This window comes from Paramormyrops kingsleyae, chromosome 1 (genome assembly GCF_048594095.1).
Source record: "Paramormyrops kingsleyae isolate MSU_618 chromosome 1, PKINGS_0.4, whole genome shotgun sequence".
NCBI lineage: Eukaryota > Metazoa > Chordata > Actinopteri > Osteoglossiformes > Mormyridae > Paramormyrops > Paramormyrops kingsleyae.
The window spans coordinates 4,839,019-4,854,907 of record NC_132797.1 but is presented as its reverse complement, the minus strand read 5'-3'; the positions used below and the strand labels follow the sequence as shown (position 1 = coordinate 4,854,907).

Below are 15,889 nucleotides of genomic sequence, written 5' to 3'. Positions count from 1 at the left end.
AAGTGCTTCTCGTGTTGGATATCTGTTAGCTTCCCTGTATGTTCATTTCCAGCTGGTTGCCATCTCAATGTCAGATTTTCTATTGTTATTTTAAAATGTTACATTCTCTGTGCCTGTGTGTACCGTGTCTCTCTGCACTGCTCTGTCAGTCTCCGGCATTGCGTTTGTCTCTTATACTCTGCTGCCCCCTTTAGGAGAGCTACGGCACATCACCAAGCTAAAGCCCTGGTCACTGTTTGACGTGCTAGTGGAGAAGTACGGCTGGACTCCAGAGGATGCGGGTCACTTCACTCATTTCCTGTTGCCCATGCTGGAGATGGTGCCAGAGAAGAGGGCCTCTGCCGGGGAATGCCTCAGGCACCCCTGGCTGACTTCATAGCAGCGCCCCCCTGTGGCAGCTTCTGGAACGGCTACACTTCACATAGACTAGAAAGAAGGAAAGGGGTGGAAGAGCTAATAGGGGGGTGGTTTGTTTCTGGATCTGATCAGTTCCTGATCTGCCACCATTAGAATAAAGCGACACACATGCTGACAGACACGCACAACAGACAACTGCAGCTTTGCCTGGTGTTTCTGCAAACTCCAGCAAATAAGTTATCAGTGTCTCCCGTCGACCTGTCATTTCTATGTGTGATAGACAGTTTCTCAACCTGTCTGTCATATGAATGTTACAGACAGCCCCTCAACCTTCCTGTCTGTCTATCTGTGTTACAGACAACCCCTCAACCTGTCATATCTAGGAGTAACAGAAGCTTCTCGACCTGTCTGTCTGTCTGTCTATCATGTCTGTGTTACAAACAGCCCCTTTGACCTTTCATATTTATGAATAACAGACAGCCTCTTGACTTCTCTGTCAGTCTGTTTGTATATCGGTGTTAGACAGCCTTTTGACCTGTCTGTCATATCTGAGTAAGAGACAGCTTCACAACCTATCAGTCTGTCATCTGTGTTAGACAGGCAATCGACCTGTCTGTCTTATCCGAGTAACAAATGGCCTCTCATCCTGTCTGTCTATCTATGAGTAACAGACAGTCTTTCTGCCTGCAGGTCTGTCTGTCATAGTAGACTCAACCTGTCTGTCTTATCTGTATTATAGGCAGCTCCTTGACCTGTCTGTCATATCTATGAGTAACAGCCTCTTGACCTGTCTGTTTATCATATCTGTGAATAACAAACAGCTTCTTGACCTGTTTATCATACCAATGAGTAACAGATGCCCTCTTGACCTGTCTGTCTATGAGTAACAGACGGCCATTTTACCTGTCTGTCTGTCTATCTGTCTGTCGTATCAGCATGACACAGCTCAGCATTTGCCCTTCTCTTCCTACCACAAGGCAGATTAGTATGGCACCTACCCCTCAGCCTTCCTACTCTTCTCTCTCTCTCTCTCTCGGTTAGCTGGTCGTTTATGCCACAGACAGCTAGTGCATAAGAGTCCCAGAGTTAGACAGGAAACAACGATGCAGGGGGAGCGACTAAGGCTGCATTGGGTGCTCTTGGTACGTCTTCACTCACATGGAGGGTGGAGCAGAAACAGGCATGACGGGGTGTGTGGCGAAGCTTCAGGCATGGAGGACAGCGCCTGACGGATTTCAGTCACAGCCTCCGCTATCACAGAGGTCTGTAAGAGACACTGGCCAACCAAATATAACGTTCCTGTCCTACAGAATGGCTGCCTCTCCATTTCAGACCATTGCTGCCAGATATAAGTATAGAAGATGGCCCATACCTCTTTCAGAAATGGTAACATCCTAGCAGGAAAACGACCAGACTGTTTACTCTTTCCTGTTTTAACCGTAAGCAGCACTGCCATGGTTGGAAAATGAGATTTGCCCCTGAGGGTCAGCACAGCCCCCCTTCCTCATTTCCTGTGGAACACGAGCGCTCTGTCAGGATGTCTCCAGCCCCGCCCACGCCCACGCCCCCGTCTCCCGCGCCAGAAGGCTGTGGTCCTTCCATCAGGATGGCCGCAGTACTGTCTAACTGTTTACACTCCAGAGTCCTTACATTTCTTGAGAACTGTGCATCCCGTTTCAGGCTGCCACAGAGGAAAACAACCCCCGCCCACTAGGGGGCGCCCTAAAAGGACACTGCTTAGGCAAAGATGTGCAAAAAGTTCAATTTAGTCATATTTGTGGCTTTTCTGTGAAAAAGACTGATATGAAAGTTGAGAAAGGATGCTCGAGTGAACAATTCAGTGTGTTGCACCAGTTGTTTTGGTCTGTTTGTTATATATATACATATATATTTTTAACAGGAAGTAGCCACAGTGTCTGTGGAATCAAAGAGTAAGGACATCTAGCCTGCCCCCAGACCTCACAAGCTCCGCCCCCCGACCACCAGGCCACCCCCACCATTCCAAGGCCCCTCGCCCTTCCATTTACATTTTGAATTCCAGATCCTGTGACATTATTGTACTTTTTTCCTGATGGAATGGCATGATAACCTTTTCAGTGACCTGTTTTCTGATCCAGATAGGCTGCCCCAACACACCTTTCTCCCATCCTGCCCGGTTGACTCTTCTCCAAATCTTGGATTCCTGATTGACTTTTCCACATGTATTTTCCAAAAGGAGGTTGCACTTGTCTTGTTCAGGGATTAACTTTGTACATAATACTGAGATACTGGTATGCTGATCAGAATGAAGACGTGATGCTCGCATCGTTTTGGAGGAGGCCCAGTTTAGTCATCAAAGGATTTCCACGGACACCCAGATCAACCCCTCCCCCCCCATGCTTTTCTGGGGTGGACTGGGGCTGCAGTGGTATAGAGAGCGAGTGGAACCACCAAGCGTGCCTCCCTGTGGCCAGCAAGGGAACTGCGGTCTCTCAGACTGCAGCCTTCGGTGCCAAGAACTCTTCCACTCCATTCCATCTGTCACGCATCATGATTAGTGCAGTTGCCTATTTTCGCAATAAATCAATATAAGTAGATAGTAAAATATTTTTAAAAGAAACTTTAATTTAAAAAGAAGAGAATTTCTCTGATATTGTGACAGTGACCGAATTATGTCCGTGCTGAGGTGATTGTGCTTGTCTGTTAGAGATGTTTTTATTTCTTTAATTATTATTATTATTAGTTTCTTTTTTTACTTGGGCATCACCTCTCCCTCTTCTCTCATGAACAGTGCTGCTCTTTTGGAGTTTACGATAATACTCAAACATTTTTGCAATAATGGTAATCACGATGAAATGAATTTTGCACCAAATGCTCTTGATTTCCCTCTCAGCCATGCCGACTGTTCTTCTGACAGAATTGGTTTCTTCTGTGTTTTTCGTTGACAGATTTAATAAAGTTGTAAATTAAACTGAATCCCCAGGGGCAGCCTTTGATCCATTTCCGCCGGCTGTTCGTGCTGTTGTGTCTCATCCACTGTATTGCTTCCCTCTTGTACATAATGTAAATATAAAAGTAGTGGTATAATAAAGACTATGGATCTATATCCTTGTATTCTACAAAAAGAGGGAAGATATTTTTTAATATCCCCCTTCTGTTTTTTGGCACAGATATTGTCCGTTTAGGTAAAAACTCCATGGGTTACATGCATTGTTGGTTTATAAAGCCTGATGTCAGTTTCCTTTCAGATGTATAAAATATCTAGTGTTTTTCAGCCTTAACATGCTATTTTTTTTTCTTATTTTCTTCCAGATTCTTCTTAGCAGTGGATTGTGTGTGTATAGTTCGCATGGTCGCAATACGCTGCATTGCTTTCCTCTCGCAGTCCAAAGACATGCATATAAGCCAAAGTGCAGGTAGCACATGACAGTGTGCGATGGTCTGGCATCCCATCCAGGGTGTCCCCCAGCTGCCATCATTAATTGTGATTTCACAAACTGGCATGACTTTTCTGAAGTGATACATTGTTATAATTATTCATGTCCCAGTAATATGCAGTCGTGCAAAGAGAAAATGTTTTCCTTAAATTGCCTGTAGTTTGACCTTTGACAATTGCTCCTATAAATAGTGTGATCCTTTAACATATTATGTTAATTTATACAACCAAAATATCTTCATTAAGATGCGTATAATTAACCCTTAATTTAAAAAGGTGCTTCAATAGGTGATGGGTGAAAGTCTGAAAATCCTGTGCAGTACTGTGACTCTTTATAAAATTTATAACATTGTAAAATAGGTAACATCTTACGAAAACGCCTGGTCCGCTTTATGTCCACCAGAGGGCGACAAAAATATAGCAAAGTTTATGAGTCAATAATGAAGTGCTTTTGAGCGTGTGATGATTTCCTGGTTATATGAACGAGCGGCGGTACGCAGTGCTGGGGCTTCAACGTTCATCGCGGTGCCGCAGCGCACTTTCGTATTTTCGGTATTTTTGCAGAGCTTGTGCCTAATCCTGATGTCTGCGGCTTTGGTGGGCCGAACGATTCCGATCGCCAGTATAAACAAACACCGTAAAAAAAAGAGGCGACTCGTAATACTTAAAGTACGTATTCATTTAAAATCACGTTTTAACGTTTTTTTCCCCCCCAGAAATATTTAAAACATTGTATTGTATCATCGATTAAAAAAGTAATGCATTTTCCCTTTAATCAACTGTTCTTTCGAATGACCGTCATAAATTGTATATTTAGTTTGTCCTTAACTAATTAGCATATGTGCTGTTATCTGTGACACTTAAGAACAGAAATCTAACAATGGACTCCTGGGCAAAAGCTGTTTATTGTACCGCATTAATGGGTTTGGGTTGGGTTTTACTAGCCATAAAAATAAGAGGTAACGTGAGTTATTTAAAACTAGGTGTATTTCAACACTATTTAGTTCCTATGAACTGTATAATCTCAATATCGACGTTATTTTGAGTGATGTGACAGAGTCTGTGGCGCAGCCCTGGATGTTTCTGACTTCGATCCCACACTGTGTTTGGCTGAGCAGAGTCTGCTGTGCTGCGGACACCGATGCAGATGGGGCAAAGAACCAAGCAGATGGCAGCCAGCAAGCCCCCCCCCAAGGTGCAGCCTTTGTGTCTTGCAAGCAGTTCAAAGGTGGGAGGGCAGTAAATGCATCACTGATGCTGGGCTGCTAATCACCTTTCAGGCTGATCGCTCATGCAGATACTGATGGCTTCTAGGTTTTGGTTGTGATGGGTATGCTGTTTGCTAATTATGGGATGTATTCCCTGAGCTTGGCAGCATGTGGTGTGGTAAAGTTGAAGCATTCTGTACTCAGACTGCCATATACCCATTGCTGAGCAATGTCACCATGACCCTGTGCTGGATGAGTAGCTATTGAAGATGTAGATGAGATTTACTCACGTCTTTTTCACTAATTTACGCAATAAGCACCTCATATTTCAGTCTTGAGCCTGGTTGAGTTTCATTCCCCGATGCCAATCAGCCTTAACCCACTGGCCACTAATATCCACTAATATCCCTCTGGCCTATAACAAAATGTACATAATGGTACCTTCCCACCACAGGTAAAACAGCAGCAGTGTCCAGGGGTGTAGAGTCCCAGCCTGCAGCTCATAGCCAGCAATTAGCTGTGACGTGTGGCTAACCTTATCAGGGGTTGTACACGCAGCTCGCGGCCCACAATGCCATGGGGGATTGTCTCAAAAGGTTGGGGAAAAACATAACTGCAGAAATGTAGAAGTTTCCTGGGATGACCATCTTTCAGATATCTCTGGGAAGGCAGGGAGTGGGGGGGGGGGCAGAGTGGCATGTAATTTATCTCCCTCGAGGATGGAGCTGCTGTGCTCTCGCCCCCTTCCTGCTCCTCACCCTTTTGAGCAGGACACTCTGTTCCCATGGCAACCCGGACTCCAGTCACTCATCCAGCTGCAGATGAGCTTGCGGAGGGGGTGGGGGCGCAGTGTTGATGACGGGTAGGGTGAAAGGGAAGGAGATGGGGGGAGTCAGAGAGAGAAGGAGAGAGGGAGTGTGGGGGGGTCATGGGAGGGAGGGGTGGGAAAAGTCCAGAGGGAAAGAGAGAGAGCCACATAATCACAGAGTGAAGGAGAGAGAGAGAGAGAGAGAGCGGCAGAGTGCAGGAGGAGGAGAAGGGTATGTAAGCGAGGGAGAAGGTGCAGACACTTTAGCACCAGCACTAGGAGACACGGGTTCCCCTCCGCAGAAGGTCCAGCTTTTCCTGCGTTTCCAAATTAACTTTGCTGGAAAAAAACCCCAGCGAGTGGTCTGGCCGTGTGGGAGGAGAAACCGGGGGGCCACACTGAGTTTCTGACCGGAGCAGAGCTAGAAGAGTGAAAAAGCCAGGCAGAGCGAAAAAGAGGAGAGACGGCAGCTGGCTCCGGGGGGAGATCGTGCCAGTGGATGCTGCTGCCGGACGCAGTATCAGGTTTCAGAAAATGAGAGCCCACTGCAGCGGCATTCCTGCAAGGTCCCTCCGGCTGAGCGAGGTACGGACGAGCCAGGCGTCTGCGTGTGCTGAGGGACGGCAGTGATGACTTCCTTAGCCCTTAGTCGTGACGGTGATATGGACTTTATATGAAGCGGCCGTCAGTGTGAGCCTGAGCGGGAGTTTGGGGCCGTCCGTCACTGCGAGGCAGCAAGTCGCGGCCACTGCATCACTGCATATTATCACATGTCGTCGATGAAAGTGTGTGTGACAGTGTTCAACAAAATGTGTGTGTGTATTTGTATGGGTGAGAAATCCCAGATGTGTGTATGTGTGTATTTGTTTGTCTGAATGTGTTTATAGAAGTTCAAGTTCTTAGAAGTTTGTTTGTGTGTGTGTATGTGTGTGTGTGTGTGTGTGTGTGTGTGTGCGTGCGCATGAACATTTATCTTTTTGGGCATCCTATGCAACGTGTGCATGCATGTGTGTTTATATGTGTATCAGAGCATGTGCTTGAGTATGTTTTTTGTGTATGCATTTATGTGAAGAATCTGGGGTCTGTGTGTGTGTATGTGTGTGTGTTCATCCTGTGAGACATGTGACTTTATTCACACGCTAATTTGAACGCCCTGCCTTTATCGCCTCTCGCGTTTCCCAGCCTCAGTTTGCAGCTCTTCCTGACTTTCCATTGTCCCCTTGCCCCATCTAGTCCTTTGTCTCAGGGTTCATTTAAAAATCAAAACAAGCCAAAGAATGTATATGTGACTGCTGTTGGCTTGGGGGGGGGGGGGGGTGCTGAAGGGATCAGATGGACACCAACGTAGGTCCTGAGAAATGTACAGGTGGGAGGTGGGGGTTGTTTGTCAGATTCCTGTGTAGGTGACGAAGCCAAACTTAACATCACAGGCTTTCTTTGTAGTCAGAGAGCCAACTAAGTGGATATGCAACAGGATCTATTTCCCATATCAGTACAATGGCGGTTCCTCCCTGCCTCCCAGAGGGGTCCTCGCTCTTGCTCTGAACTCGGAGCTGCATAGTTTAGCAGAGGAGGGTGAATGAGCTAAACAGGCCCCAGCCCTTTAAGAGCGTAGGGAATAAAGCCCCCAGTGTCACTTCCCAATCAAAACCTCAGTGTCTTCACGCCTGCTCTTAATTCTCCACAGACTGAATCTGTGGTGCTGGTACAGCGGCCACACCGACCAGGAGAACGTTCCAGTAACCTTGTGGCCGTGGCATGGCCTGTTCGGGACATAGGGTTCGTGCCGTTATGGCTCCCAATGCCAGACTTTGGCAGCAACTGTAGGGAGAGGATCCATTCCGCTTTGCTGGTCACTTTGCTCTGTCGCACATGGAAGTGCTTCATAATGCACAAGCCAGACACTGAAAGGAAGATTTGAGATGCTAAATAATTGGACAGGGAATAGCAGACAAAGGCTGGTCTGTTTGACAGTAGATAGGAGCGGTGTTTACAAATACCCTCTGGAAGGATTATTTCTGAACAGGGCAGCCTTCAGAGGAAACACTAGTTTTTCCACATTTAACTCAGTTTATCCGATAGAGCCTGCAGTGCGGTTTGATTTGATTATTGTGTTTTAATGTGAAAAATGTGGCATGTACGTTAAATGTAGAGCTACAGGAAGAGAAAACCACGCAGCGAGATTTCAGTCCATGCCAGACAAAAGGCCATTCTATTAAGGTTATGGATCTGAAATTCCATTTTATGCTTAGTCTTAAAGCTTAAATTACTATGTAAAGCAAAGAGTTTGCCGAAGTTATTTTTTCCATTACTGCTTATGTTAGTTGCACCTAACTGATCATATATTTCAACATACACAATGATTGTCTGCTCTTTCTGATTGAGAGATTGCAGTGATTTAATTTCCTACATTGAGGCCTATACATTGCTGTACAGCAGTGTTTCCCAGTCCAGTCACAGACAGTCTATGGTGGGAGCTGGGAGGGAGCAAAAATGTGGACTGTCTGGCAGGGAGCTGAGAGGGAGCAAAAATGTGGACTGTCTGACGGAGCTCAGACGGAGCAAAAATGTGGACTGTCTGACGGAGTTCAGACGGAGCAAAAATGTGGACTGTCTGGCAGGGAGCTCAGACGGAGCAAAAATGTGGACTGTCTGACGGAGTTCAGACGGAGCAAAAATGTGGACTGTCTGGCAGGGAGCTCAGACGGAGCAAAAATGTGGACTGTCTGACAGGGAGCTCAGACGGAGCAAAAATGTGGACTGTGGGTCCCCAAGGACTAGACTGGGGATTACTGCTGCACAGGCTTTTTTGCCTTAATGTTTATGATTCATCATGTCATCCTGTTTCTGACATGGGTGACTCTTAACTGGTTAGTTGCTTGTCATGTGATCTCCACAGATTTTTTAGCAGCTTGCGTGGTCATTTGACACTATATGACATTTACATTCCCATAACCCTCAGCCAATGCTGACTCCGAGACCAAGGCTGGAAACTCCAGTTTATTATCCACTAATCTGTGATTTAGAGCCTGTCCCTGGAAGGACAGCCTGTAAAGCTGGCGTGATCCTTAGACAGGGAAACAGGCCATTTTAGAACGACAGTCTGGTCTACTTTAGATATAAGCAGTCAGAGGGTAGAGAACCGCCCAAGAGCTCTGTGCTTCCACTGAATGGTCTCCAAAGGTGATTTAGCTACCATACAGTATTTTTGTCAGCAGTTGTTGAGATTTTGGACTGTTTTCTCCTGTGATCAGACTCGAGGTCTGAGTTACCTCTTTGACTTTTGTACGTGTTATTTACTGGTGATTTGTTCGCACACTCCCAAAGCCATCAAGAAGAGGATGCACTGAGTGGCTTGTGTCTTTGACTTTCTGCTTGGACTATGGTTTGTGCGTCAATCTGGCTATAATCCCGATCTTCCATAATGCTGTGATGTACATGGCAATGACCAGCTCAGGATGGAGATTGTGGCAGAGGTCACAGCCTTTATAAGCTCTTGTGCCCCAAATGCACATAGTTATCCAGTACTTTAGAGTTGTCGGTGGGGGGGGGGTATTCCCAGAGTTGCCTGGTAACTTAGGCACCCAGAGAGGAAGGCCCAGAGGTTCCCATGGTGAGGGGGTGGAATGCTGTCCTGCCTCATGGCTGGGGGAGCTCCTGCTGGCCGGTGGGAATTCTGCGACTTCTGCGGAATTATGCACAAGGAGATCAGGCCGCAAGCCTTCATTATCAAGATGTCCGCCTCTCCTCTTTCCCTGTTTTCCTCACTGTCTCTCCTCCTTCCTTGTCCTCCCTGTCCTCCCACTCTGCCCTGTGCCCCTGTCCTTCTTCGCGGTTATTCCCCCCAGTCTCAATTATCACAGCTGCGAAAATACCAGGCTCAAAAATGTTTCTGAATTTCACTCCTTTAAAGATTAATCACCGTGTCGATAGTTAGAATCATGGTGTGGTCCAGAAGATGATCGTAACACCCAAGAAGCTGTTTGGATACAGGTGTGAAATAAAATACTTGGAGTTGTTGGGCTATCCAGACCCTGGCCTCCTCTCTTCGCCGACCATTTCTTGGTCGTTTACCCTGTATCCTCATCCAGAACAACTTAAATGGTCTAGATTTACGATTGAGACTTTAGGGTTACAATTCAAAAAACTTTAGACTCTTAATTGCACAGTAATAGTGTTTAGTCCAATAAAAAAAACACATGGCTCAAGAAACAACTGCAATTATCTGTTATGAGTGTTCTGGATGCAACGCTTTATGGATGTTTTTATAGCAGGGGACAAAAAAAATAAAAAAACATCAGTAGCATTGTTGATTATCGTGTCCGGAAGATGGTTTTCCCAAGCTCCCGGAGTGTGCAACTCCCAGGGGAATACTGGGGAATTATAACAATCCTTTGGGAAAAGGCCACGGAAGAACAGTGGTGGGAATTCTGTGACGAAATCCCAGGAAAACAGTCATTAAAACAAGGAGAGTTCAGGCTTCTCTTGCCCACAGGAACAATTTTAGGAACTCAGAAATAATAGACCTTTCCTCGGTTGTTTATGTACCACAGGATGGGCAGTTAAATAGTCCCAGTTAAAGCATATTATCTTTGAAAAGATCTGTCATAGATACAGAGTGTTTGTCCAGATTCGGACCGAGTTTCAAATAACCATAGATAAACCGAAATTGTGTGTAACATAATAATGAGGGATGACTTACAATGGCGAGAGTAACAGTGACAGACCGACTGTGGATTGTTGTGTCTGTGAGCATCAGTGGATGTGTGGTTCAGTCGCCTTCCCCCTCACTGCATCTTGGCCTGACGATTTGTGATGCAGCTTTTCTCTGTCGGATTCCGCTCCTGCAGTATCTTCCACGTGTGGCAGACACGGTAAAAGCAGCCATCTCCTCCTTGACATCTTTGTCAGAAAGGAGATCTTCTGAATATCGAATTACAAAGGTTCTCGGATTAGTTGCTGGAGATGTCCTCTCTCTTTCTTAGCGATGATTAGCTGTCCATTATGAAAGCTTAGTCGTTTGACCGTAAGTGGTTAAATTCTGCTGGTCTGCTCAATAGGAATGCACGATCATCTGCATGCACCGGTCTCACCTGAGATCCTGCCAGGGATGTGCAATGTGGACGTGGCACCTCTCCTGTTTCTCTTGGGGTTCTGATGGCGCGACACCTTCTCCTGGTGTAAGGGCCTGGGATCCAGCCCTAGCCAGATAACCACGCAACATTAGGATCAACGCACAAGTCTTCAGAGCATTTCTCCGTCAGCGTTTGACTCTCCCTGACCTGCCACCATTTACTGAGTTGAGTCAACGGAGTGACAGTCTGCCTCAGGCACAGTAATGATGTGTAGCCTTCATATCAGTGCACAGAGAGCCTGTGATCACATTCATTTCTGGATGTGTGTGGTCATGTGATCAAATGGGGCCAGCAGATCAACTTCTTTCATCAAGGCTTTTATGTGATTTTTTTGGATCGTGAGGTTGGGTTGTGTATGATGGATTGTAGAATCCCACTGTGTGCTCTGGACATCCTGGGAATGGACCCAGGATCATTTTTACTTAGATGGTTCCTGCTAACAAATGGATTGATTCACAGTATCAATTATCTAGCATGTAACAGCTTTAACATGAAGTATTAAGGGCACACCAGGGTGGAGTTGTCAAGGCGGGACTGAAGGACAGGTGAACCCCTTACCCTGGAACTTGGAACAGGTCTGGATGACCATGTGGAGAAGGCAACCCTGCAGCGAGATGCTGGAGTGTGGTCACCCCAGGTCATAGCTCCTCTAAGTGAAGGCCTCAGCTGCGAAAACCTTCCATCTCCTGTGAAACGTCCCGCAGGAAACCCACCATCCCTGTATCGTAGGCTCTTTGGCCATGCTGCCCTTCCCAGCGATTCCCTTTTCAGTTACGCCTGTTACAGTGTAAATATTTAACTGACGACATATTTATTGTTTTGGTCTTTAGCGAAGCTCTTTACTACATCCGCTCTGAGATTCCCTAAGTATATTGCAGACACTTAGGGTCCAGGTTCCTGGCTAAAAGACCTTGCGCAGCACATTTTCCGGTTTCCCTGACCGTACAGGAAGCCGTGAGGATGTTTCTGAGCTCTGAGGATGGCCACAGATGTTTGGGTGACTCATGCTTCAGAAATGACATTCTGACCTGGTCAAGCTTCCAAAGCATTGAATCAGGGTTTTTAGTTCGACTTCAGATCACCCCCAAAGTTGAGCGTGCCATTGGCTGCCACCATCAGCATGTTCTGGATCAGCTGACTTGAGCTCCAGTCGCTCCAGCCAATAGATTAATTGGTTGCAGATTGTTCTTCCAGGAAGACTGAGGGACAGAAAGCAGAGTTTGGAGCTCTCTGGCCGGGGGGATGGGACATGCTAGGGAATCTCTGGATGCACTGGGGTGGGGGGCAGGGTGGATGGGGTAAGTATGCTACCCCGCCCCCACACTTAGTTGAAATATGATTCCTTGCTCCAGATGGGAAGACGGGCTTGTTTTGCCGGCCCCTTTCCTTGGACCACATCCTTCTTATCCCACATTCTCTGACATGGAGAAAAGCTTTCCATTCCAGGGCGGGACTTGTGAGTTCTCCACATTTCTTCTGGCTGTCTCTGGGAAGGAGGTTCCACACATTTTCCTAATCTTCGGTGGGAAGGATCTGTGTTGCATGTTGTGTGGAACAGAGAATCACGAGGTCTTCATTATGAGGTACCTCCGTTGGCGTTCTGGGAATAAGCTTGATCAATCCTCTACCTTCACTTTGAATCGGACGTTTTTTTGGGGGCTATCACACCAAAACACAGCCAAGCAGCTTTATTCGTTTATCTCCATTCGCTTTGTGAGTTGCAGATGGCTCTGTGGCCATTTGAAGGGGCCTCTTTAATCTCCATTCTCTATAAAACATACTCAGTAATATGAAACGAACAGTGTAAAATTCCTTAATCTTTCCTAAAACGTGACACATTTCTGCACCACGTCGATTCTGACATTTGCAGAGGAAGTTCGGCCATCTGCCAGATGTTTTGAGTGTTTTTTGGTTTCGAAGGGGATTGTCCATCCTTCACATCTGTCCCCAACCGGATGCCGAGCTCTTATTTGTGATGTATTCGAAAACAATGGGGTCGCACCATTTGTTGTGACCCACGAAGGGTTGAGCTTCTCTTCTCACCACAATGGGTAGTCTACTTTGGCTTCCGTTCTACTGAAAGTTGTCTTCTCTGTAATTAAGATGGATGTCTGTGGCCTTCCCATCTGTCCTCTGCTGTGTGTGTGTGTGGGGGGGGGGGGGGGGGGGCAGTTGGCACAGGAGGTGCCCTCTGTGCCCACACCCTGCCACCTCTTCGTTCTTGTCGGCCTCCCCTTTTGCCAGAGGCAAGGAGCGGCTGTTAATTGGTCATTTTTTTCCCGGTGTTTTCTGTGAAGAATGACGACGGCTCGTTCTTTGGTGGTTAGTCGCGCTGGTCACATTCATTGCCACTGCTGGCTTTGCTTAATGTCACAGTGCTACCAAATTACAATGTACTGCTGCTCATTCCTCCCCAAGGTGATAATTCTTGCGTTGTTACAGCCCACTGTCAGGTAGATAATTACACCCAGGGAGCCTCGCAAAAATACCAAACCAAAAATAACCAGCACTTGCATGAAAAATGTCATCACAATACCTGCTATATTTAACTGCGATTGATAAGTGAAAAAAAAAACAATGTGATTGTATTGTGGTCGTACATCTAGCTTCCTGTCATTGTAATTTCCGTTTGACCGATAACCCAGTTTTGTTTCCGTCTGACCCACCCCAGATCCTGACTGCAACGGTAGAGCGGTCTTTCCCAACCTGGTCCTCAGGGACCCGCAGACAGTCTACGTTATTGCAAAGACGCAGACTGTCTGGCAGGGAGCTAGGAGGGAATAAAAACGCGGACGGTCTGCGGGCCCCTGAGGATCGGATTGAGAAACACTGTGGTAGAGGCATATTCTGGGTCCATGCTGTGTGTTTGTGTGTGTGTTTGTGTGTGTGTGTGTGTGTGTGTGTGTTTGTGTGTGTTTGTGTGTGTGTGCGTTTGTGTGTGTGTTTGTGTATATGTTTGTGTGTGTGTGTGTGTGTTTGTGTGTGTTTGTGAGTGTGTGTGTTTGTTTGTGTGTGTGTGCGTGCGTTTGTGTGTGTGGTTGTGTGTGTGTGTGTTTGTGTGTGTCTGTGTTTGTGTATGTGTATGTGTGTGTGTGTGTTTGTGAGTGTGTGTGTGTGTGTGTACAGGCTTCCCATGGCACCCTGACTGATAGCGGTGTTTTCTCTCGAATGAGGAAGCAGGGAGAGATCTTTGGGTGGGGGGTGGGGGGGGGCTCTCTCCACATTCAGTGACCCTCTAGCTCCTCTCCAGACTCAGCTATGAAATCTGCCTGGGAATTTGGAGGCCCCCGGACAAGTTGCAAGGGCTCTGGGGCCACATTGGCTGCTGGGGGGGGGGGGTAGTAGTCAACCTTCCTCTTGGCAGTTTCCAGAAGTTCGTCCAGGTTCCCGGGCGTACCGAAAGAGGTTGAGCGATGCGACTGCGCGTGCATGCAGGATGGGACGAGGGGCCACGCGCTGATGCCATGTGATGTGCTAATATCCCTCACCGGCACGGCTTCAGCTGCAGTGCTGATCTTCAATTGTTGCATTGTCATGGCAGGGGAGGGGGCTGATTTGCAGCCAAGGAGAAGAGACACTGGAGAGAGGGCTTGCAAAAGATGGGCCCCCGCCTTCAGGAACCGGCCTCTCGCAGCTTCAGGATGTGTCGCGTGGTGGAGGCGTCTGGCCACAGTGCAGGAAACCACTGGCCACAGTACAGGAGATCACTGGCCACAGTGCAGGAGACCACTGGCCACAGTGCAGGAGACCACTGGCCACAGTGCAGGAGATCACTGGCCGTGTCCAGGATGCCTGTGCTGTCACCTCTCCACCCCCTTTCTCTCGGGATGAGCCGACGGAGGAATGGAATCTTTATGCGAAGCAGCTGTGAGCAAGGAGGACGGCTCTGAAAGCGGGGGCCCTCACTGCAGGAACGGCCCACGGCGTGCGGACGGGCCCCTCAGCTCGGGTGCCGATTGGTGCAGCCTCCAACACGGCCACTGCTTGACAACAGAGCCCGGTTGAAAAACCACACGGGCCTTGCCGGCCTTTGAAGAGGAAGACCTCCTCACATTCCGGGTCATCTGCACTGGGCTGCCATTGTCTGGCCCTGACCCCCAGCAGCGCGAGCTCCTCTCAGCGTGATCTACGGCGTCCAGTCACTGCGTCGAGTCCTTTGTGGTGCTTGCACCTGGCCTGCATGGTTTTTCGTTTGAGAACACGGGATGGCACTTTTCACTTCCTAAACTAGGCCTGGCCCTCTTCCTAAGATAACTATTACACAATACTCTCGGATGGGGGTTGGTGACACCACAGTGGGGTGGTAACACTCCTGGTGCATCATGCAGGTAGCAGATAGAGGTGATGAGCTTATGGATTTATGAAGGTCAGTGCTGGGCCCCTGAGTGAGGCCCTTAACTCCCAGTTGCTCCAGGGACTGACTGACGCCGCTTTTTCAAAAATGCACTTTGGATAAACAAAAATCACTTTGGATAAACAAAAATCACTTTGGATAAACCTCCTGAATAAGAAAAATGTGTCGACCACCAATCACAGACATGGATATTAATGAAAGTGTGACAGTCCCTCTGAGGGCGAATCGGGGGCTGGGATTCCTGGTCGTTGTCCCCTCTGTCTGCATAGCTCTGGGGCTTCGGAGCTTCGCTCAGCACAGGTCTCTGTGCTGTAGGGCCAATCAGAGTAGGGCTTGGTGAGAAGGGGGCGGGACATGCGGGGCAGGGTGTCCCATTATCTTTTAGTGGCTGGAGCAGATGGCCCCTGTGTGCTAAATCATTGTCGGTTTATCTGCCCTCCTTTTGGTTTTTGGATTTAACAATAGCAGACTGGGACAAAAACTGCGCAATAAAGCATATTTGCCAACAATGTTACCATGGTAATGGTGGCAGTAAAAATGGCAGCCCTTGTCACTTTTACGGCACAGCGATGGCCAGCCGGGGCATTTATGGACTCTGTGGCCTCACGCTGG

General features: G+C 47.6%; 2 protein-coding genes across 10 annotated transcripts in view; both read left to right on the top strand.

Annotated features, from left to right (window-relative positions):
* Window positions 1-3,442, top strand: part of LOC111833271 (SRSF protein kinase 2-like) — a 43,866-nt gene extending 40,424 nt beyond the window's left edge. For all 7 annotated transcript variants that reach the window (XM_023791375.2, XM_072698827.1, XM_023791379.2 and 4 more), the window contains one exon: window positions 195-3,442. In XM_023791375.2, the coding sequence (XP_023647143.1) occupies window positions 195-379 (185 nt within the window). In that variant the 3' untranslated portion in view covers window positions 380-3,442. The remainder of the gene's footprint in view (window positions 1-194) is intronic.
* Window positions 3,443-5,968: 2,526 nt separating this feature from the next.
* Window positions 5,969-15,889, top strand: part of LOC111833286 (DENN domain-containing protein 2A-like) — a 27,122-nt gene continuing 17,201 nt past the window's right edge. For all 3 annotated transcript variants that reach the window (XR_002835718.2, XM_072698476.1, XM_072698439.1), the window contains exon 1: window positions 5,969-6,373. The gene's annotated coding sequence lies outside the window, so the exon portion shown is untranslated. The remainder of the gene's footprint in view (window positions 6,374-15,889) is intronic.